Source organism: Telopea speciosissima, chromosome 4 (assembly GCF_018873765.1).
Source record: "Telopea speciosissima isolate NSW1024214 ecotype Mountain lineage chromosome 4, Tspe_v1, whole genome shotgun sequence".
In the NCBI taxonomy this organism is placed as follows: Eukaryota; Viridiplantae; Streptophyta; class Magnoliopsida; order Proteales; family Proteaceae; genus Telopea; species Telopea speciosissima.
The window spans coordinates 10,750,370-10,775,571 of NC_057919.1; the positions used below are offsets into that span (position 1 = coordinate 10,750,370).

Here is a 25,202-nt window from a genome sequence, read left to right on the forward strand (position 1 = left end):
GGGGGTAAAGGAAGTTGTTTAATAACTTAAACAGGAGTTTAAAGAGTAACCCCAGAATCCACACAACGTAAAACGATCCCACCCACTGATCCACCACTCTTTCCAGTCGCCTCTCTCTCTCCGAGCACCCCATGAGCAGGCCATCACAGAATGTGTAGCTGAGTTATACTACCATGTTCCGCTGATGCACACTACCTCCTTAAAAGTTAAAAAAAAAGTTAAACTCAACTGCTCACGAGGATCCGAATCTAACGGTCAAACTACCAAACCACTACATGAAATCTGATCACAAAATCTCCACCTGCGTGATCGCTATGGGGCTTCGAACCACATGTGTTCCGTCAGACCAAGATAGAGACCCAAAAACCGCACCACTGTCATCCAATACCAAATTCCGAGTGTCGGCCGATACCGTCACAGCGAAGCTGCGCTTCTTCACCGTCTCCGAGAATACCAGCGTCGACGGCTTCACGGTCACCGAAACCCCTCTCGGTATGGCTTCCAACTTTACTCTGTAAACCGAGTTCCCCGGCCCGACATTCGTCACTGTCCGAATCACTGTCTTGCTCGAGACCCCACGCGCCGAAGCATCAAATAACGCCGTGATAGACGGGTAGTTCAGATTCCCCGGCGACGGTTTCCTCGCCGGACACCTAGCAGGTGTTTTTGTGATTATCTGGATCGTTTTTGGCCCGTAACCGATAGAGCACAAGAAGCTCACGTAGTCATCGTTGGTTATGTCGTATACGAGTCCAGGGTCCATTGCTCGATCGAGGTTAAGAAGGCCAGATCCGAAATCGTAAGGCGTCGATGACTTACCAGTGGATTCATCGATCATGGTTTGAAGACGATTGTCGACGACGCTCGCTGTAGTCATCATCGCCGACCGAATAGCAGCAGGGCTCCAATCCAGGTGGGCCGATTTGAGTAAGGCAGCGGCCCCGCTCACATGGGGGCAAGCCATGGATGTGCCTGAGAGAATGTTGAATTCACTTTTCCGAGTATCGGAATCTAAGCCGGTAGGTCCTACAGCGTCGGTCCAGGCCGCCAGAATGTTGACACCAGGGGCAATCAGGTCTGGTTTGAGGATCTCTGGGTCCAAACCATTGGGCCCTCGACCGGAGAAGGAGGCCACCACCGGTGCCGGTTTCACGCCAATGACGGTGCCGCGGAAGACGATGGTGACCGTCGGAACAGAAGAAGATGAAACGTAAGCTTTGAGTGCGTCACCTTCATTGGCGCCCACTGCACAGGCAGGGATGAGGTGAGCATCGCCCACAAGACCTTCGCCATTCGAGGCTCCATTGGCGAGGATCATTCCAACGCCACCTGCTTTTTTGACGACCAAACCCTTTGCGACTCGGGGATTACTCCCCCGATCACAGATTACGATCTTGCCTCTGACGAGTTTTGGATCGAGAGAATCCTCCATACAGAGTGAAGTGGAAAGTATTCCCGATTTGCCGGGGTAAACCAGCGGGAACATTTTACCGTTCAGTGGTTCACCAGAGTAGAGAGATACACCTACAAGCTTCCGTCCATCACCAAGAATTATATCGGCCGGGAAATTACGATCGATTGTTCCAGCTCCAACGGTAGTAAGCCATGGTGCAAGGTTAGTTGCAGACATAACGTTGGGCCCATCGTTACCGGCGGAGGAAGACACGAATACCCCTTTCGAAACGGCACCATAAGCCCCAATGGCAATTGGATCGAGATAATAAGGAGCGGAAATACCATCACCTCCACCGATGGAGATGGAAATGACGTCTACCCCGTCCGCCACAGCACGATCGAATGCAGCGAGAATATCAGAGTCGAAGCATCCAGAGCCCTTCCAGCACACTTTGTAGACTGCTAACCTGGCTTTTGGAGCGACACCTTTGGCAATCCCAGAAGCGTAGCCGGCCATGCTTGCCTGGAATACGTAACGACCTGCAGCTGTGGAAGCTGTATGTGTTCCATGGCCATCTGCGTCCCTAGCCGATCGGTACTCAACAGTGGCGTTAGCCAACTTGACTTCGCTAGCTCCATTCATTCTCACAGCCGCTTCATGGCCTCTGGCGAAAAACCTAGCCCCGATAAGCTTCCGATTACAGTGAGCAGCAGTGAACTGAACTCCAGACTCGCAGATACCCTTCCACCGAGTTGGAACAGGGCCGAGATTGCGATCGGAGAAACTCCGACGCTCAGGCCAAATTCCGGTGTCAAGAAGGCCGATTATTACATCGGAGCCGTAGTCGGATCCAGACCAGAGGCCTTGCTGGTTTCGGAGGCCGAGGAATTGAGGAGAACGAGTGGTGTGGAGCTGCCGACGACGATCTTCGAAGACAGCGAGAACAGAGGGGTTTTTAAGCAGGGAAGCTGCATGGTCGGATGTTAGAGTGGCAGAGAAACCGTGAAAGACCGTATCATAAACGTGAAGGATTTGAACTGGGTCGGCGAAGGCAGAACTGTACCAGTGGTAGTGAGAGGGGAAGATGGAAGGCTTGGAGTCCTGGTCGACGCGAAAGATAAAAGTTTTGATGGTTGTCTGATCAAAATTCGAATTTGATAAGGTTTGAAGAGGAAGACTGAAGAACGACAGAAAGAAGAGAAGAAGAAGAAGCAAAGATTTGCAGATAACTATGGGGACGGCCATGAGAGTAGGGTTTAGAACTTCGAAGTAGTGAGTGTGAAGTGTGAAGTGAACTGGGGAGTGCTGGTGAGTCTAAATTTATAGTAAATCCTTCACTTTAAATTATTAACTATAAAGTTCCATTAATTATTTATTAGAGTACTCAGTAGTGTCATTCCCTGTCATTCAGGGAACCTCAGGCCCAGGGTGATCAGATCAGGCTCAGACCTAAAATAACTGAGAGAGAGAGAGAGAGAGAGAGAGAGAGAGAGAGAGATGGACTTTAATAACTTTTTCGATGATTATTGTCTTTACAGTCCACACTCCACAGAGGAGTCATGGTGATTGAGAACGAACGATGGCAGGTGCGGTCTAGCTATCTTTGACAGTTGGATAGGCATCTGAGGACACATTATTCACCATCAAAATAGAATGATTTGCAAGCACTGTGTACACTGTCTTCACTACATCATTTTTCTTATGTGGAAAGTTTTGGTGGTAGTAGTAGTTGGGAGGTGGGGTTTAAGTGACTGATGAGTCAGTCAAGCCCAGCCCAGCCCAGCCCTTAAGTCGCGGGAGCTTTATTAATGCTTTATATTTTGAAAGGAAAAGGGGTTTGGTTAGATAAAACTGATTAGATTAAATCGAATCGAACCAATTAAACCAACTACGAATCATATCATGAAACAGGGATTGAAGGTAGACCGTAGACCCCCCCTCCCCACTTCCATAATTGTGTTTATGATAACAAAATTGGGATTATAAGTGAAGAAGGGTCCCAGTTCTTTTATTATGGTCTTTACTTTTCTGTCTTTCCTCTTCCTCGAAGACCAAAGCCAAACCCAAACGTAAACTTCATTGAAAGACCATCAGGGGCCCAAGATCTATATATATATATAGCCCATATTATTTTGTCTTTATTGTTCAGTTTCTAATCCCGTACAGAACGAGAACATGGTGAAGCGTGGTCAACAATCTCTATCAGTGGGCCCATGTTTTTCTCATTGGAGTATTGGATCAGTATTACTATTACATAACATCAATCACGCCCAACTAGCCCAGCAATGGCAGCAGCCCAATTACCTTGCATGGCCAGGCCTGAGCCCGAAAAATTATAAGCTGTTCTCAAGCACACTTGGCCAACCCAAGCCCCAAACTATCAACTCATCTCTGTTATACCCATAGTTCTTATTATCAACTGAAGGACCTTTCTAGCTCTTTTCCTGTTTCTTGTAGGATGAGTAGGGCTGTTCAAAATCCAACCCAATCTGGTAAAAAACCAATCGGAACTGACCAAACAAAACCGTACCTTATCGGGTGGTTTTGGATTGGGCTTTTTGGAGACTGATAAAAATTGAATCGATTGAACCAACCGATGGCCCAAATGAAACCAGAAAGTGAACCAAATCCAAAAAAAAAAACGTGGATAAGAGGAAACTGATAAAATCCCAGACTTAACCTGTCCGAAACCTAAACCAATCAAAATCCTAGCTAGAAATTGACACATTAGGATGATTTTATTGTTCCTATATACGAGAAAATCGCTTATTTAGAAGGGGGGGGGGGGGGGAATAGGTAGGTGACTCGAACTCAAGACTTCATGGTGAGCATGGGCATGAAGCCGCACCCCAGCTCACCAATGGCACTAGGCAGCTGTTGTTAAGGTATGATTCTTTTTTCTAACTCCTTTAAGGGAAATCATCTATCTCATGCCATGTAGAAAGACGCAACTCTAATTCATCTCTACTGCATTTTGTTTTGATGCCAAGTTGGATCATCAAAGCTACTGGGCGAGCCTTGGCGCAAATGGTATTTTCTCTGTTAAATCTGCCTCTCACATGCTTAATAATTCAAGAGATGCATATCAGCATATGTATCAGCGAGACCTTCCTCATCTTCCCTAGGCCGTTGGGCGGAAACTCCTACAATGTGGAAGTCCATTTGAAAATGTTCGGTTCCTCCTAGAGTTTGTGACTTTCTTTGGAGGTCGTGTGTGGATGGCCTAGCCACAACGGAAGATCTTTGCTGCCAGAAAGTCCCTATCGATCAAGAGTGCTCTAGGTGTGGAGCTTCATCCGAGTCCATCGACCACATTATAATTCACTACCTCTTTGCTAAAACGGTGTTGTTTGGATCTCCCCTTTCTTTTATGGTTTCTCAAGACCCAACCTACACCATCCCAAGGTGGATTAATGAGTGGTCTTCATTACAGCTCAGAATAGCGTTGACAATAGCATTCGGTTTTCTCAGAACATACCAGCAACATGGTCTCAACTCTCAACCCCCTCATTTAGTCCTAAAGCTAAATTCTGACGCAGCATGGCAGCAGAAAAAAAAGTTGAGCTGTTTTGGCTTCATCGTTAGAAATTCGAATGGTGACCCGGTTCTGGCTATTTTCTTGTGCTTTTGAGAGCATTCTTCTTGGTGAGACGCTGGTGGTTTGGAATGGGCTTCTTGAAGCTATCTCTTATGGATTTGAGCATCTCATAGTGGAATCAGACGCTAAGGTGGTGATAGACAGTTTCAATGAGCAGCACCAGTCATTCCCTCTAGATTTGTATCCCATCCCAACGGACATCAAACAGCTTGCATTTTTTTTCATATCTTGTAATTTCCACTACATCCCTAGGGAGGCAGACTCTATTGCCGAGATTCCCTAGGTAGGAAGGCCTTGTCTACACCGTGTTAGACAACCTGGCGGATTTCCACTCTGTAGCTTAGGGAGACTGTTCTCTCCCCTACCACATGTCCTTCATGAGTTCATCAATAAAGATATATTTACCACAAAAAAAACGCCTCGGTGCAATGGTTAAACTGTGCTATTGCAACCATCAAGTTGAAGGTTCGAAAAATGAAAAAAACCTCTCCACAAAGTGGGGGCAAGGCTTTGTACATTTGCCCCTCCCAGAGCCTGCCTCATACGCTGAGACCTCTTTTTTTAGGTATGCACTTGTTTAATTGATGCAACAGAACTTGACAACCAGTGCAACAAGGTTGGCAGAAATTTTTGAGTTTAACAATTTAATATTAATTTCTACTGTAATTGTTTTTTGATACGCACTGGAAGAGCATCGCACCTCTTTCCTATCCATTGAGATCTTCAAATACCCCTTCCTTTTTTCCTGTTTCCCTATTTGCTCTCGCTATGTGGTACTTAAGTTTTTCATGCATTGTTCTGCCCATTTAATTTGAATAAAGATTTATGAAACAAAGGAAACAAAAACTATGACTAAAGCAGATATATAATTTCCATCAGCTTTTTATGATTTAGGTGATGCTCTTTAGTCATTGGTTTATACTAGCCACTAGCCTCTATATTATCCCACCAAGTAGTTCCTCTTATAAATTCTTGAACAACAGGGCACCTGTGAAACCAACTTCCTCAATGAGACTTGTTCTGGTATAACCTGGTGCAACCATTTCTATTTATCTCAGAAGTTATCATGTGCCTAAATGGTTCTTGAAGATGATAATTTAGCATTAAATGGTGGTCTTGTTTAGATTTGTTGATTGAGGACTTTCAATGCATCACTAATAAGTACACTCTGAGTGGATTGATTGACAAACATTCTCCTGATGGAGTATTCAGTTTCCTTACTATTACATGTTCTGCTTATTTCGCTGCAAACTTGCCCTGGCATTTCCGCATTTTACTCTTCTGCCAGAACTTAACATTTGCTAAAATGGTTTCACGGATAATGAAACAGGTCTTCCCAGTCCCTACAAAATGCTTCACTCCTTCAACGTACGTACTTATAGTTAAGGTGCTATAACACCGCGGTAAACAGAGTAGAATCTATTTCTAGAGTTGGTATTGTGATAGCACAATAATAATTCATAGATCAAAAGCACATAAATTTGGGATTCTAGTATCTTTATATGCAATTTTCTCTCTGCATCTTTAGCCCAATGCTTTCCACTTACAGGCATGTCATAGCTTCAAGTGTGGTTGTTAGAATGGTCCAACTGGTATAGTTTCAGACAATAAATTCCACTGGTTAGTCTGGAATTGTGGAACTCAATTCATGAACCAACCAGAGTGGTTGTAGTACTGATCAATGAAACCAATTCTTGAAAGGGCAATGCACCACCATCCCCAGCCCAACCCCCTTCCCACTGTCAACTAGTTAGATGATCTTAACGTTTTGGACTTTCAGTGCGGATCTACAATCCGGATTCCTCAGTTGCCTGAGCTTTGAGGTTACTAGTTAAGTTTAGTGTCCAAGGCTCTGAGCTACTGTTCATCTGAAAATAACAATGAGTTCTGACAAATTGAGAGTGGATCATAATGCTGATCATATAAATTGCATTTAAGGGGCAGTCTTTGTTCAAGATGATTGCCTCTCTCTCTCTCTCTCTCAGATTTCAGTGTTTCATGGCGTGGTCAAGTTTTGTTCACCCCTCTCAAGTGTGTTTGGGATGGGGTTGTAACGTATCTTTGTTACCTGTAGATAATATCTGTTAATCAGAAGGTTTAACAGTCCGAAGTTTTGTTTTTGTGCCACATGTACTTGTTGCTTAATAAGTTAAATGTGTTTGCTTTCATGTTTTTTTTTTCTTCAAATTATCTAGAAGTGAATGGTAGAATCTAGTTTACCATTTCTCCAAACAACAACGAAATTCGAAGTCTGAATATTTCATTCTAGTTGCATCTGTTTCTTGTTTAAGTTTTATCTTTTTTTCTTCTTTTTTTTTTTTTTTTTGGGCGGCGGGGGGTGTCAAAGTTTTAGTTTTGGTTGTTTTTACAAACCCCCCCCCCCCCCCAAACAAAAAAAAAAAAACCCAAAAAACCGTTATAGCTGCATTAGGTATGTCTATTGGTAACTTATCTATGTAGAAGAAATTTTAAATCTGTTATTCTTTTATTCTAATTGTTCCAATTGTATCTATGTACAAATCTTAAAGCTAGTTGAAAACCTTATGAGTCTAGGAATCAGCAAGGAGACACCTTTAGCATGTCAGATTAGTTTCTAATCCTATATTCTTGTTCGATTAAGGTTTTGCAACATATGCCTTTATTTTCTTTTTATTAATATTTTCCTCATTTTGAAATATTTGATGGTTTTCTTTATGTTATAAGTTAATGAAGATGGAAGATTGTGATTCAGCTTTCAGCGCCAGTTCTTTTGGAGAGGCTGGATGATTCTGAGAACAAAAATGGTTATAGGTGGATTCATGGAAATAGACAATGTTATGTTTTTCAGAACAGATGATAGAAGTAGTTTCAGGATGTGATTTATGAAGATTGCAAATGGATGTGTGCGGAGATATATTTTAGATGTGGAATTATCTATAGTGATAGCATATGGATATGTAAGGTATTGTTTGTGTTTTTGGTATGACAAATGGATATTTTTTCTGCAACCTTTTTAACCAGGATGAGCACAGGATCTTATGAATTGGCACAAATATGGTAAAATAGTTGTTAATCTCATCAATTGCATCATTTTGGATTATATTGTGTTTGCAGCAAGTTAACATGACTAGTTTTTAGTATGGAAAATGAATAAGCAAATGGATAGTTTACATTATATCTTCGACCAAAAAATTAAAAACATGGTTTTCCCAGTGTTATCTGGAATTAATTTTTGCAACCACAATACCAAGAAAACCTACTAGAAGAAAGATTTCTTCTGTTCTATGTCGCCTTCATAAGGATTTGGAACATGAATGCTGTAAAACTACTACTCATTTGATGAAAGTAAAACTAACTAATGTTTACCCTGACCTCTAAAAAGTGTACACAGTTCTTTCTACAGAAAAGCCAACCTTTTGTGAGTGTATCCATCACTGCCCAAGAACAGGACTTATCAGTACCTTCTGTATGTAATCCAAATGACACTTTTTGTTATTTTGGTTTTCTTCTCTTGTTCAACTCTAAGACAACCAAAATTAACAAAATAAAAAGACGTAAGAGAGTAAATTATATAGACTTCGATCCATCGAAATCTCTAAACTGTCTTTACTCTCAATTCTCCAATTCAAATGAGGAATTGATAAAACATTGATTCAATAACATAAAGTAAAATAGAACCATTCAAATCAATCGAGATATATTCTAAAAGATCCAATCCTGCCATATATGGTATGGAAATCGGGTGTTTCTATCATCAAATCTGGGCTGAGGAATGGATGTAGTCTGCAAGGTAGATGTCTGGTAGAAACAAGTCGAAAACCAGTCTGCATCTCCATCATCTGAACCAACCGCTAACCCACTTTACTTCTTACAGAGAAGAGTTTCCCTTTACTTTACTAACCAAACGACCTAGACAAGCTTTTCTAACCCCGAATAAGTAATGGAATAGAAATCCAATCCATATTATAATCCAGATTCCCATCTAGACGAACCTACCTCAATCATCCCTGGTATTTTATATAATAACCTAACTAATCACCGCCCCCGTGACATCAGCGTGCTCGAACTGAGCGATGCAGAGAAACAGATGACGGCAAATGCCGACCCCATAACCCCATGTTGTGCTTAATGATACATCCTCTACTTCAGTAAAAATCTTGAATTGTTTTGAACTATCACTGTTTACAACTTCAAATATCCTATGTACTATAGAGATTCCAATGACTTGAAAAGTAATACAAGATAATTGGGCGAGGAAGTGCTCTTTATTTGAAGATTTATTGCACTCCTCAGCTCCAAACCCCAAAGGCATCACAACGTCGAGAAACAAAAAGGCACCACAAAAGAAAGAAAATAGCCAGAGAAAAAGAAGAGAAGTTTCTGAGATGGTTCTTCCTTGGAGAATTAACACCAACCATGCAAATTGAAACTTAAGGGGAGATATTTACAATCAATGATGAGAAAGAGAGGGAGGCAAACATATCGGTATTTCTCCTTCCATCCACGTGTCTTAGTTAACAACAATAACTACAGGGATAAGAGGGGGGAAATAGAAAAGAAGAAGAACCGGAGTTCTCGCGAACATACCGTGTCCATTAATCAGAGTCGGTATTATTGATTATTGCTACCGGAATCTGATGGTCCAACTGCAGTAGTGGCCGTCGATCTCTTCTTTCTTTCCTCTTCATACTCAGGATCGTCCGTTGGAAGTTCAAACCTGCAGACAGGGCAAGAATTCCTCGAATCTAACCACGGCACAATGCAGTCCCCATGGTAACCATGCCCACACGGCAATTTCCTCGCTGTCTCACCCACTGGCACGGATTCTTTACAAATCGCGCAAACTAAAACCTCCTCCTCCGGCATGATTTCCACCGTCTTCAACGCGGAAACTGCCGATCTCGCAGCAGGTGGGGCCCCTCTCCTCGTTCCTCCGTCGCTCTCCGCCAGGTTCTGCAACAACACCTCGTATCCCGCAGCATCCACATAATCCTCTGGATTCCCTATATAACCATCCGATTCAGGCATCTCCATGCGCAATTCGATCGAGTTGTCTTCCAACCCCATCAGGATCTCGGACCAGTCCAGGATCCGGTTCCGGTTCCTGTTCCGTCCGCTTGTAGCACGAGAGGCAAAATCCCTGATGCGGAGCCTAAGGATGTCCCGACGCCTTCGACGCCGATCCCCTTCATTGTCCTCTCGATCACGATCGTCTTCCTCTTCCCCAATCTCATCGTCAGATCGATCTGCATCGATGTTACCGAATTCGAGCTCATCTTCATCGTCGTCATCGTCGTTGTCCCATCCATCAAGCTCAATCCGGAGAAAATCATCACCTTCGGACGGCGCAGGTGGATCTGAGGTAGAATCGGGAAGCTGAGCAGGAGGAGGAGCGTCTTCGTCACGAGTTGACTGAGCAATTAACCGTAAGACTTGGACAAATTGTTGGCTGAATGAGGGCTGTAGGGTCTGAAGATTGGTAAGGGGTGTAGGAGGCGAGGCTGGAGGGGCGGAGGCGTCGATGGACTCTACGAAGCCATTCTTGCACTCACAGCAGATCAAGTCGGTTATGTTGGCTAGGGTTTCGACGGAGACTAGCTTTTCGCAGTGGTGACACCAGTATTGTGACGGTTGCTGCTGCTGCTGCGGCGGCTCCGATACGGTTGGCTGAGGTGAGGTTCCGGCCATGACTTCTTGTGGAGAAAGGGCCAAGAAATCCCCTCACCAGGATTGAACGGAGAGTTTGGCAGAATCGAACAAGAAGACGACTGGAGAGAAAAGCGGCAGTTCTTACCCTCCTCTGACAATATACTTATTATATATATAGGAATAGGATATTGTGTAACTGAATCATCACACAAGAGAGGACAAGAGTTTCATCCTCCTACTCTGAGACGATGGCAAACATGGTTGCTTTCGTACTTTCAAAACTGTCCAGCTCCATCCCTTGCTCGCCACGTGTTGTTTAATTTCATTCTCCAAGCGGAATATGTACGTTACCGTGATGTAATGTGACAGGAAATTTCACGAGCTACTTGACTTTGCAGTCAACGGAATTTGATCTATACTGATGTGGAAAGAGACGACAAGCGGTAATCGTTAGGAACGACCCCGATGCTCTCCAGCGTCATTCAAGAGGATTCCTTCCCAATAACGTTCTCCTTAGGGATGTAAATGAATAGCCGAAATCCGTTTCCGAATTCGTGTCCGTATCCATTTAGCACTATCCGAATCCGTTCGAAAGCTAAACGGATACGGATACGGATAGGCTATAGCTATCCGAAAAGTTATATTTACATGTAAACGGATAAAATATCCGATCCGTATCCGTGTCCGTATCCATTTAGCACTATCCGAATCCGTCCGAAAGCTAATCGGATGCGGATGCGGATATAGCACTATCCGAGCCGAATCCGATCCGTTTACATCCCTAGTTCTCCTACTCTCCAACTCCGTTTCATCACGGACACTTAACTCTGTTTCCTCTTTTTTCTATTTTCTTTTTCTCTCTCCCTCTTTTTAAGGAATCCATAAAACGTGATTGAGGATGAAAAGGAGGTAATTAAATCCAAAATCTAATCTTTCTCTCTCTTAAGTTGAGAATCTTATCTCAAATCTAAAAATCTAAATCTCTTTCTCTCTCTCTCCTTATGTGAAACAATCCTGCAATTCACATTGGTTCTGATGAACAATTATCGAATTGGTCTTGCATAAGGATGGTGAGAAAATTAAATTATTAAAGTGGTTACCAATGTCGAATCGGGTATTGGTCACTTGAATTGGATTGGGTATCGATCACCTATAAAATCAATACGATATCGATATAGCATCGACACTGATCGATTGTATCGGATAAGTTTACCCTTTGATTTTTTTTTAAAAAAAATAAAGTTTTTCCTACCATACCCTTTGTTTGTACCATTTCACTAATCCAATATCGACACAATATCAAGATCATAATTTGAAGAATCAGTATCGGATCGGTCGATTCGCATCAGTATTGATTGAGACCAATACCGATTCCTTGTCGATCCAATCTCGGTGGACCAGTACATACAAGGGTAAAATTTTAAATTAAATTAAAAAATCTATTTTTTTTTTAAGGAAACAAGGGTGAACCTAACCGATCTGGATCGGTAGAGACCGTAATCGATCACTAGAACCCATGGTTTTACTGCATGGTATTGGATCAGGTATCGGTTACTTGCAAAACCAATATGATACCGCTACGATATCGACAAGGATTGGTCGTATCTAACAAAATTACCCCTGATTTCCTTTTGAAAAAAGATATTTGACTATTTTACCCTGTTGCGCTCTGTTCCTGCAAGATAGAGTTAGCAGAGAGGACCGGGCTGTATCGACGGTTCCACTCTGATGCTTAAGTCAGAATCCTTAGCAACAGATGAGAATAATTGAATTCAGATACTCGTGGAAGGAATTTACTCAGTTATTTATAGGCGATGAGTGAGGATGGTGGGTGGAATCGTGCCCTAATAGGAATGCAGAGTTCTTGGAGTGGAGTGGGTGAGTTTTGGAGTGATTTTAGGGATAACGTTTATCCCCTGACTTCCCTCGCGACTTATTAAGCGCAATATAGGCGATAATCTCGGGCCACGTTGGTTTATGGCAAGTTATGGATCAGCTGGGCGAAGTATTGAGGTCATCCGTCCTTGGCACGAGCTGGGTCGCTAATACTTGGGCGTCAACGTAGCGATCCCTGGTAATGGCGCGAACTTCGTCCACCCGCATGCGCTTAATGAGTCGTCCACCCGGCCTCGCCTTCGTTGAACTTACCCAGCTCACGCCTGGCCTTTGTGGCCACAGCTTGTTCCTCGTGCCCACATTAAGTCCCAATTGATGAGAGAGATCTCCTAACCTATCATACCCCTTGTCCGTAACGTATCACCGATACAATATTGACACAATATCAAGATCGGCCACAACCAAAATCGTTACATATTGCCCCAATACGAACGATATGATACCGATACCTCACAATGCGATAATAGCTCAACCCATGAACTAAGTTGCAGGATTGTTTTGCATAAGGTATGTGTGAGAGAGAGAGAGAGAGAGAGAGAGAGATTTGAGATTAGATTCTAGATTTAATTACCTATTTCCTTTTCAATTCCCATAAAAGAGGGAGAGGAAAAAGAAAAATGGCAAATAAGACAAAAGAATGAGAAAAATGGAGTTAAATCAGCATGAGTGGATATGGAACGTGGCCTTAGGACAGCGTTATTGGAGAGGAATCCTCTTCAATGACGCTAGAGAGGATCCGGACTCAGTTAGAAACATCATACGGTTCAAGGGCCAGTGATTGCGTGGCATTTGTCTAGGAAAATAAACCTGAATAAACGCCCGAATAGGAAAAAAGACCTGTACTTGGTTGTGTTTCCTACGCCATCTCACTTTGCACCGTGAGATGACGCCTCTACCCCTGGGTAGAGGCCCAGGCGTGCTCACCTATTGTCCGAGACATTTGTATAGAGACCATATGACCAAGTAGAGATCTCTTGCCCGTTATGCACGATGGCCAATAAGAGCACACGTGCAACATCGACCAGAGTGGGATTTCTACCCTTCAATGGAATCGTTATCCCCTACAATTTGCTGCCCCCTCCAATTCCTTCAATTTCTCACATAGGGGGTGGAGATGACCATCCTACCCCACCTTGGGCAGTGTGTTCGGTTAGGGGGTAGGATGGTCCTTTCCGCCCCCTATTAGAGGAATTGGAGGTGATAATTATTCCTTTCAATGGGGGCAGGGTCAAATACTTTATAGGTGCAGTAGCGACGTTGGTCATGTGATCAGAATAATTATCACCTCCAATTCGCGGGCACCTCCAATTCCTCTAATAGGGGGAGTGGACCCCACTTTGGGCAGTGTTTTCGGGCAGGGGTAGGATCGTCATTTCCACCCCATGTGAGGAATTGGAGGGGATAACGATTCATGTGATCAGGTTCTTTTTCCATATTATTATTATTGAGAGGTTATTTTTTTTCAGACAAGAATCTGTTTGATTGCAAGGAAAATGCAGATATTTCCTAGAAAAATAAAATATATTTTACAGAAAATATCCCTTTTTATGTTTGATTATAAGGGCAATGAAGATAGTTTTCTAAGAATTAAAATGTATTTTATAGGACCATTTTGTGTTTGATTGCAAGGAAAATACAGACCTTTCTCTAAGAAGTAAAATATATTATACAAGAAATTCAAACATTCCCTTCGCTGTCATTGTAATCAAACATAGAGTAAGATGTATTATATTTTTAATTCCCCACATAAAGGTGTAACCTTGCTCCTCCTCCAACCAGATGAGGATCTCAGACCCACGTCGCCATTGTTCTGAGGGAGTTGAATCGGGAACCGAATTGGTTTCCACCAGTTCCGATTCTGGCAGGTCCCATTGTTTTAAGAGAGAGAGTGCGGATTAGGGAATCGGATCCACCCGATTCTAATTCGATTCGACCAAACTCGACGATCTGATTCCAATTTTTAATACCATGCACGTCCCACGCTAGTGTGTTTTAAAAGTACACCACTTCTATTCAAATGGAGATGTCCATGTCTACAATGACCCGGATGGATTGGATCCGAATTCACATTCATTGTTGCCTTTAGCCCAATCAGGTTTTCAAATGCCTGAGGTGGCAAGTGGCAACTATCGAATTGTACATTAGCCGAGCTGAGTTAAGGGGTTTCTGTCTATACGTCCCTTCGGGATCAGTCGAACCAGACCAATTATCAAATGGATGGGTTTGGGATTGAAATCAGGTAAACATTACAAAGGTGAATTTCCATCCTTCTATAAGAGAGAGAGAGAGAGTTGGGGTGTGATTTTCATCTTTTATATTTCTTTTATCATTTTCCAATTTTCATCTTATTTTTCCACTCCTCTTCTTGTCTCTTCATTCCTTTTTTTCTCTTGTTAGATAGTAGTTTTCCTTTTTCAACTTTTTGTTTTGTTTCGATCCATATAGTCAACCTCGTTAAGTTGGGAAAAGGCTGAGTTTTTTGTTGTTGTTATAAGAGAGAGAGAGAGAAAGAGAAAGAGAGACTACGAATGTTGTCAGTGTTCTAGTGCCGCTAATATCGATATTGATATGGATCGAGTGGATCAGACAGTTTTGCTGCCTAAAAATATCGATATAGAATTTTTTTTTTTAACCATTCTACCCTCCCTTGTTCCGATACCACTGGTGTAGTATAAATCAGGTATCGGTGGCAGATACCACAACCAATTCAATCCCAATACCTAAAACCATGAATATTGTAAAGGGGGGAGGGGGGGGGGGAATTGCCCCATCACTAAATGATTAGGTGTAAATCTGCCTACAATTGAAGGTCGACATCTTTGTGTGTTGATTTCATCACCATGGCTGATGTAAAACTTTTTATTTTACTAAATTTAGGAAGTGCCTGAGGAGGGTTTGAAATTTGGCATGAAAAATCCTCTATCTAATAACAACTATCCACATGGCTTTCTTTTAGAAAGAAAAAAAAAAACGATATCAATATGGCTCAAATTAAAGATTTAATCTATTGGTGTGTGGTTTGTGTGATTACACTTTGCTTCATCAAAAAAAAATAAAAAAAATTAAAGATTCAATTTTTTTTTCCCTATAGTGAAGACAGAAAAATAAATTAACATAAAATAAAAAATGTCCTTATCCACCCTAAAACCCCACTTCTCAACTTTGGCTTTATGTGCTAAAAAGCGAGCAAACCCAAAATTCATAGTTAGAACACATAAGTTTAAAAGAGCTGAGGTTAAACAACCCAGTTGAATCTTTAAAAATCCTTCAAAGGACTCCCATTGCCAAACCATACCATTCCCCTTTGGAACCAGAGGTGTCAACCTCTTAGACCTATCCAAACTTCTATAAATTTGATTCCCAACCTCCTACATGCTTCCATCCCTTGAAAGAGACTTTTGGTTTCTGCCTCCATTTCATAACGTGCCAATCCATGCCCAAAAGATGCAAAGATAAAATTGCTTTAGAAAAAAGACAGATGTAAAAATGGAATTAGTAATGTCAATGTAACAAGGGACATTCGCACAATCAGAATTGATTAAAAGATTTGAACTCCAAATTTTTTATTCACTTCGAGACATTTACAAAAATAGCATAAGGGTTGAGTTTAAAGCCTTTGTATAAATTTGGTTATGATGAATCCATATAAAATAGGGGTTTATAGCAAACACAACAAAAAAACCAATGCAACTAAAAAACATCCAACGAGCACTCCATAATTATATTAAAGCAAAACCCAATAATTGACTCACTCACCAAGACTTTAGTCGTCAATCCAAGTATTCCATTCAATAAAAGAAATAAGATCCATAACTTATGCACAAAAGGAGATCTATTACAAGACGAAGGCACACAGAAACCTGAACAGTGTTTGTAATCAGGGATCACTCCGATCATTAGTAGAAACTCCATTACGAATGTGAATAAACACTAACTGCCGAAGTAAGGTAGAACACCAGAAATACTCTGCCACACCTTGAGTCATTTCTTGTTTGAATTGATGGGTTCAATAAAGATTTATGGGTAAATTACATATCACCTCTTACTTTTCAAACAAAACTCAGATCACCCCCTGATTTTTTAAAAAACTCAAATCACCCCTTAGTTTAGACCCCAATATGACAAATTAGTTCCTATTGTTAGTTTTATGCTGTTAAGTGATGATGTCAGCTAGTTGAATAAATTTAAATTCCTAAACTACCCTTGACATCCAAACATAGATTTTGAAGGATAATATTGTAAATTTAATTCTAATGTTTTAGTACAAGGGTAAAATAATTTTTTCACACTAATAACTAACAAGTAACATTGTTACTATAGAGGGGGTGATTTGAGTTTTTTTCAAAAATCAAGGGGTGATGTGTAATTTACCCAAGATTTATTAAAAGAGTATTGAGGTTCGGTCATGGCTGAAACCAATCCGATCTTGCCAATTTTGACCGATCCGATCCGTGATTAGGAACCATGTGGTGGAAAGACAAACAAGTTGACAAATTTGGGACTGTCCAAATGACACCACTATAGCTGTATTTTGAAATGATATCCTTTCTTAATCGCATCTTGTCTTATTCTCAAAAGATTTTTAAGTCAAACATATAAATGAATTTTCAAAAATATTTTGAAAGTGACTTATCGATATGTCATATAACAAATTGTTATTTTCTTGCATATATTTTGAGTAATTTTTAAATTTATAATATTTACCCTCATTGGGGAAAAAAAAGTACGTAACAATAAAAAAGTTAAAAAGTAAGATAACAAATTATATGACACTTTAAGGGATGTCAATAAGAAAATCCCTTATTTTATGATGTATGTTGTTTGATAATGATATGGATTTAATTGCAAAAATGAAAGAAGTGAATGCGACCTTGGAATTATAGAAAGTAAAGAGGTTTTAAAATATGTCGGGCCAAAAAACATAGATAGTAGAGAGATGCCTCAAAATGATAGTTTCTCTTATTTAGTCTTCACCATAAACAAAGGAGAAATAACATGATACGTAACTCGTATGATTAGAAAGGGTTGGGGAAGCGGAGATGTGCTTTTATAATGGTATGTGATTGCATGTCCTGCCTAAAACTCAGAAAAAAATTTATATGAGAGGAGATATAATGTTGGGAGAATGTTCTCTGTGCTGGGGGCACAGACTGTGCCCAGACACATGGAGGTGCTGCAATGACCATCCTGCCCCCTAAGTGGCAGGTCCATGTGTTTGGGCACGGCCTGCACTATGGCACAGAGAACATGAGCCCTAAAAGTATTGTATGGAATTGACTGTTAAGTGACAAATAGACAACAAAATAAGGTGTAAATAAGATAAATGAGTGAAAAAAATAGAAGAGACAATAAGAAATGAAAACATTCTTGTCAATACAAAAATACAAGGAGAAACGTTTGATGTGTGGGGACTTTTGAGGTACCTTTAAAGATGAATGGTGTGATGCTGATTATAGGAGCTAAAATATCAAGAAGTAGACCAAAAATTTATTGGGAAAAATGGTGAAAATGGATATGAATAGCTTTAGGTTGCCTCAAACATACTTTTAAACATGGTAAAATGAGAAAACACAACCTATTAGACCTAAATATGCTTTTCTTTTTTCTTTTTTTTTTTGGGGGGGGGGGGGGGGGTGGGGCAACAAAAATGCTTAATTGAGTCGAATTAAATTGAGTATTTTTCTGTTTCTTGTATATGTGATTTAACCCATTGTTAGTCCTAAGATTGAGCATTCTTTGAATTAGCTAGCACAATCATCTTTTTGGATACCTGATTCTACTTATTAATATTAATCTTGTAAAATTAAGTTCAAAATGGTGATAACAAATGTATTGAGGAAAAACTTATTTTCTAATTAAACTCTGATAATTGGTAGATTAATGTCTCCATAATATTGGCATATTGTTTTTTTAATAAGAGTTAATGGCAGTTCTAAAATGACTCTAGGAAAAATGATAAGAAAATTCATGCATAGTTTAAACCTTATATCAAGTATGACTTCAAATGGAACTGATCTGAGAACAATGATCCATGTAATCAACCCCATTTATAAGATTGAATTGTTCTTTTGTGGTTGTATTGAACCTGTTGGTGTCAGAGCAACTCGAGAACTCATCAACCAAAGCAATAGGTTAAATCCCCCCCTAACATAGTGGGTTGAAATAACCACCTCACCCTAATGAAAGATGGAAATCTCACCTTTTGATGCGTTTGGGCATGTTTTCATTGGGCCTTTACACACACAAGTGCTGCACTCCCCCTCAGAGAATTCTTTGCTTATATTTATCTGCGCTTTTCCTCACGCCCATATGTATGGAAAATATTTTCCATCTCCCAAACTTAAGAATAAGATATCGCAATGATTGTTTTAAGTGGTCACACAAAGGCTGTCTCGAAGTCCACCAATGGAAGATGGTTCATCACATCAATACTAGGTAGGGAAGTAGGGAGAGATGACCCAATTCTATGGTACCATCTCACCGACCGTTCAGAGTCATCTGATCCATCCATTATATCTCATAAAGTCATGCTCTCTCTCTTCCTCTCGCTCTTTTAATTATTTGGGAGAAACTAAATTTTTTGTTTTTTTTGAGTAGAAATTCGGAGAAACTAAACTACAGAGTAACAAAGAGGGGTTGGAATGTGTGATTATCCACGCACTAACAAAAGTAAAAGCTCTCTATTCTGAAATTTTGACAAATTAAAGAGAGTGAGAGAGATAGAAATATCTTCAACTTACACTTTCCATGCAGTCCCTTCATTTGTTGATTGGGAGTGGAACCCCCCTAATTTAATCCATTTGTATTGCTATGAATCCCTGAATATGTTCATGCGCGCCTACTGCTACAGTGCTACCCTAAGCACTATTGGATCTCTTTAAATTCTATTCTAGATTCAAACTCTTCTACTGTATATGGTTGTTTCATTTAAAAAGAAGAAAGATTTATAATCAAAATCATCAGGAATACAAGTACAAAATGAAAAAAAAAAAAGAAAGAGAAAGAAACCCAGCCATGAAAATTTTGATGAAAGGACCAATTAGCAATCATACCAGAGACCCAAATAGGAGTCAAGGTTAAGGACACACAAAGGGGGCCAAAATGGAGCCCAAGAGGGAAAAGGAACGCATTCTCTTAGCCCCGTCGATAATCTAACCGTTAACTAATTAATTAATGCTTCATGATTCATTCCACATTTCCATTGAAGTATACATGTTTGCTGCGGTTATAATAATAATAATCGAACATCATTAAGGTAGATAATTATGACATGAAAAAAATAAAGAAAGAAAGGATGGCAATAAAAAATAAAAAAAAAAAAAAAAACTTGACAAAGTCAAAGATTGAAGCAAGAGTATAGTTACACCAGATCAGATTAGTAGGATTTAGATTTCAGACACATTACTACGCCTTTAATTCTCCATATTCTGTACAACAGTTTACCGTGTTTCAGTGTTTAATTTACTATATTCCTATCTCTCTCTCTCTCTCTCTCTCTCTCATTTCCCTAATTTCCCAATATAATAATCGCATAAAATTGCAACGCCGTAGGCCTTGGGTTGCGGGCGGGCGGGCGATCGACCTAGCGGGACTGACACAGATATGGCGGTTATCCACAGCGGAGAAGCAAAGGAAATTTTCATTTTTTGTTTCTTCTGAGCTTGAAGAGAAGCCAAGGAATCTGTCTTAGTATTTTCCCTTCTAACTCTTTATCTATCTCTTCTAAAGTAGGCAGTTTTTCTCTTTTCATCTACAGAGGAGCAGAGAGCGTCTGGTGAGCGAGGTGAAAGCAGACCTGAGACATGGGCGATCGCACTGCAACACCGTGCCAACAGATTCCCCCTCGGCACTTCTCAACCGTTCGATCCCGATACAAGGCATGTGTGGCCGTGACCTTCCTCGATACATCCCAAGTCAGTGTCCCTGCCAGAACGACCCCCACAACGATCGTCGATGTTATCAACACAAATCCTCCGGTGAAATTTCTACCCGATGTCACACCGTACGCTTTGATTCCCACAATCGCCACCAAGTAAAGACTCGTCAGATTCGCAAAAACTGTGTCAGAGATCCCCATCTCTCTCCCTCTCTGTCTCTCTATTTCTCTTTCTTTCTTTTTATATTTGGGAATCAGGTGGAGGCGAAAAGGTTTTCCTTTCCTTAAAGCTAAAAAAGGAGGGAAGCTAGGGGGTGACTGGTAAGGTAGGGAGGGGAAGTCCCTACCTTTCCTTGAAGTGTTAGTAAAGCAAAGCGTAGAAGCCGAAATCGCAGTCTATAACGAACGGGACAGACTGATGGATCAGCTTCTAAAGCTGTAATTAAATGTGGCTTCTAGGGAAATGTCGGGTGTTGGGGGTTCTTAATCTTTGCAAGATCGAAATCATCGAAGGAAGGGAAAATGTTTGTAAAGTTTCGATGGTGAATGGTAAAGATTAAAAAGAGTGGTGAAGGACAGGTGGAAGTCGAACACAAGAATCTCAATGGACGACTATCTGCTCACTCTGCTCACCATCCATTCATACTGATCCTGATTTAAGGTCTTAGTTTTGCCCTTTTTAATACTGTTCTTGGGAAGGTCTAAGGTACATCCGTAGTCCATAATTGTTCCATGTATGTGTCCCGTCGTACCGTAGGTTGCTGATATCCACTCATGCAAACACGTGTCGTGCACATGTTCCAAGTGTTGTAGACGTGGCTGTACTTGGGTTTCCCGTTGGGCCCCCCAAGGTTAGTTGACTGACTGATCATAGGGCTTAGTGCTTATTAGTACTTAGTATTTTGGTTCTCATTTTGTGGACGGCACAATTGTAAGAATTCCAAATGGGGCCAGGCTATGCTGTGGCACTGTGGCAGTGGCTGTGGCTGTGGCTGTGGCTGTTGCTATGGCTATGCGTGAGAATCACGTGTACTTGCGGATCCGGTCAAGCCAGTCGTTATTACTTATTAGCGCGTCTTTCTGCCTTCTGGTCACTGACATAGAAGCAACGTTCCCCACTTTCGAATCCATGAGTATGAGTTTTCCCTTTCCTATCATCTCAGTTCAGACTGAATTTTAATCTCATCTTGGGTATTTTATTCTAGGATTGGGGTCTCCTGCCGTACAGACACAACATGACACAAAATGACTGCCTAGCTTACTCATTATCAGGCAAGGTGTTCGGGCAGGGGTAAGGTGATTATTTTGCAATTGCATTAGAGATTGTCAAGGAGGAGAGAGTGAGTGACAAGACATATAGGGATGTAAGTAGATCAAATGTGATCGAAGCCGGATATTTTCTGATCGAATACGGATACCTCTAAATAGATTTGGATGCGGATCGAATTCAGATTTTTGACCATCTGTTTACATCTCTGCCTTGTGTAACTCGGACCTTTCTCCCCTTAACGAATATCTCAATCCATCTTTCTTAGATCATGATTCTCTTTTAAAAATATTCAGTTCTGAGAGTAAAAGCAAACACTCTACCAATTAAGTAGAGCCAAGGTCAACATTGACTAATCAATGTTAGCTGCTTTTCAACTCAATATGGACTACATATTTGCAATGTGGAGGATTTAATTAAAAGAGTCATCTAATGAAATGTGCATATCTGTTCCGATTCATGGAGTGCTATTGATTATATCAAAGGGGCCAAGGCAGTTCCTGCTGGTGATTGGATTACAAGACAGCTAGCCAAATTCAAATGGGTCGTTCTTAAGCATATTTACAAGGAGTCTAATCAAGTGGCAGATCACCTATCTAAGTTGCAAGCTTCCATTGCCCGTGAGGAATATACTTTTGATTCCTTGCCCTCTGATATCCAAGCCTATATAGTTAGGGATTGCAAGGGGTGTCAATATGCTCGACTGAAATGTAAACAAAGAATCCTTTTGTGTGTATAGCGAAAGTCGTTATTGTTGGCCTCCCATTATTTTGTTCTTTTTCTTGTTTTCATATTTAATATACAGCTCTCCTCCCCCCCCCCCACCAAAAAAACAGGTCATTCTAAAATGACCAATGGAAAATGTGATAACGGTGATGAGTCTAGATCTTCTCCAATGCGCATGGGATGGATGGAGCCGTTCGGCACGTGCTCTAACAACAGCTCCAATCCATCGATGCACACTGCACTCACTGGCACTGGAGAGTATTTTTGTGCTAACAGCAGTTGGTTTTCAATGAAGAATCATCTCATCTATTTGTGAGAGAGAAAGAATGGTAAAGAATCGTCACCTAGATTAAAGTCTAAGACTCACAAATAAAACATGATTTCAACATGGATCCAATGGAAAACTGGTACATGACTCCAAAGGAAATCGATTAAATCAAAGGTCAGGTTGCAAAACAAGGAAGATGTTAGGCACATTGCCACATCGGTTGTCTCGATTAAATCGATCCTCCTATTTATCAAAATAAAATAAGACATAAATATAAAATGAATTAACAATAAAGGAAGGGCATACACCTGATGTGTCATTACATAACAAAACAAAGATTAGTAAAAGGTAGAAACAGTAAAATTCTAACTAAATGCATGGATTGACAAAAGTAACATAGCCTATCATGCATGACCATATAATATTATTAAAGCAGAACATGAACAGAGAAATCACAAATCTTAGAAAAATAACGAAAATAACATTTTTTTTTAATATTTAAATCTCTCTATATACATGAAAGCACCTAAAAAAGCATGAAATTATGAAAACATCAAAATACCCTAAAAAGATGAACAAAGACAAATAAACTAAGAAATCAAGGTCAGCATATTTACCAATATTAGGAAAGTCATAAAAATAATAAATAAAAACTGTATGGTAAAATAGGCTAAAAATATTGAAAAATACCCCTATGGCTAAATTAAGCCTAAAAAGTCTAAATGAAATAAGGGGAAAAAATAAAATAAAATACAAAACAAAAACATAATGAAGGTAGATTACTGGAAAACACCGAAACAACCAAAAGCATGCATGAAGATGAAGAGGAACCTATTCTATGGAGGCAAAGTGTAAAAAAATAACTAATTTAAAAATATTAAAATATGAATGAAAGAGGATGGATACAAAAGACCTAATCCTAATATTAGTAAGAAAAAGAAAACCATAACCACTAAAGATGAACAACTCATATGTAATATGTATGAAGAAATCATGGAAATTATTCAAATGGAGAAATACAATGTCTAAGTAGATAAAGAATGAATCTTTATAACATAAAAGAAGTTGACTTCACTTTTAAAAACCTTGTACTCGAGTTGCAGTAGTAGGGGGTGCTTGCACTCTACGAAACACAAAACATGTTCTTAAATGTGGGGAAGAGTTTATGTATAGATTTAGATGGTTTTCTCGGCCTCTGATCATTTATGTGGATGATCAAATCTCACCCAAAACCGTTGGATTTTGGATTAGAACCAAGTGATTCCCGTTCAATGGTTGAAAAGATAATGAAATCCTCAAACCAATGAAATTTAAGGTGAACTAGTGGTTAATCACGTCCCTTGGATTTCCTTGAGATAAAAGAAAAATGAGCTTGGCTAGATTTTGGGCCCCTATGGATCCCTCCCATGGGTGTTATGGCGGCAAATCTAACAAAAATCAAGAGTCAAATTTTTTTAAAAAAACTTAGAACTCAATGTTTAATGTCTTCCGCACAACATCTTCAGGATGAACTTTAACGTCGAGTGGGGTTGATCAGATTTTTTTGAAACTTCAAAAGTTCATATCTTGGGTTCCAAAAGTCCAAATTAAGTGATTCCAATATCATTTTAAATTATTTTCAAATACTTTCATATGATATGAACTATGAAATTTGGGGACTGTTCTGGTCGACAAAAATCATTTCTATTGTGGGTCTCACATGGTTAAAATGAAATCTTTTTCAAATTAGGGGACAAATAAGCTTATTTTAAAATCAGATTTAAGTATGATGAGTTAAAGTATAGAAATCACTTTATTTGGACATTTGGATGGATTTTAGGGTTTGTTTACTAAATTTTAAAGCTGTTTACCCTTCAAGGGCATTCTGATTATTTTACATGGATGATTTCCAACATCCTCGAGATTGTGCGGAATCTCCTAAATCTTAAAACTGAACCTTTTCTTGGGCCGATAACAAACGTTCATCATCACCATAAAACACCCTCCAAAGTGGACAAATATGAGGTATCTATAGAAGGATTAAGGATTTGTGGCCCTCCAAAATGGAAAACAAGAAATAAAAATGAAGACACCTTTTTGGAAATTTTTTTTTTATCTAACCTAACTTTCAAATTACCATTATTTTCATTTTCAAAGTAAGGCAATATGGAAATTAAAACTTGTCACTGGTCATAGTCCCTTTATCTTTTGTTATTGAAAACCATTTATGACATTCCTGAGGGTAAAAATGAAATTTTAATGAATGTTAAACACTCTTTAGTGATAATCAGGAGGACAAGCCTTTTAAGGTTAATTTCCTTCTCTTCGCAATCTTAATACATTTATGGGTAAAGAACACTGCTTGGCCACATGGCTCCTACCCCAAGACATAAGAGCATGTGAAATTACCGTCCTACTGTTGATGCCCTTGCACACACTCTCATTGACCCCATGCTAGTGTAGGGGTTATACGACCAAGCATCGATCTCTTGCCCAATTTTATTTTTAAACAGAAAGAGTGCTTAAATATTTTATTAATGGAAACACCTTCTGACAAATTTACTATCT

The 25,202-nt window shown here is 40.1% G+C and overlaps 2 protein-coding genes across 2 annotated transcripts; both read right to left on the minus strand.

The window, feature by feature from the left end:
- Window positions 1–219: 219 nt before the first annotated feature.
- On the minus strand, window positions 220–2,656 carry LOC122658869 (subtilisin-like protease SBT1.6). The gene has a single exon (XM_043854006.1). The coding sequence runs from the start codon at window positions 2,639–2,641 to the stop codon at window positions 287–289; it is 2,355 nt and encodes a 784-aa protein (XP_043709941.1). The 5' UTR covers window positions 2,642–2,656; the 3' UTR covers window positions 220–286.
- Window positions 2,657–9,117: 6,461 nt separating this feature from the next.
- Window positions 9,118–10,728, minus strand: LOC122660080 (E3 ubiquitin-protein ligase CIP8-like). Its single transcript, XM_043855252.1, has one exon. The coding sequence runs from the start codon at window positions 10,659–10,661 to the stop codon at window positions 9,585–9,587; it is 1,077 nt and encodes a 358-aa protein (XP_043711187.1). The 5' UTR covers window positions 10,662–10,728; the 3' UTR covers window positions 9,118–9,584.
- Between the last annotated feature and the right edge of the window lie 14,474 nt (window positions 10,729–25,202).

Coding starts and splice junctions, on each gene's coding strand:
- LOC122658869 (XM_043854006.1), bottom strand. CDS start 2,641: ATGGCCGTCCCCATAGTTATCTGCAAATCTTTGCTTCTTCTTCTTCTC.
- LOC122660080 (XM_043855252.1), bottom strand. CDS start 10,661: ATGGCCGGAACCTCACCTCAGCCAACCGTATCGGAGCCGCCGCAGCAG.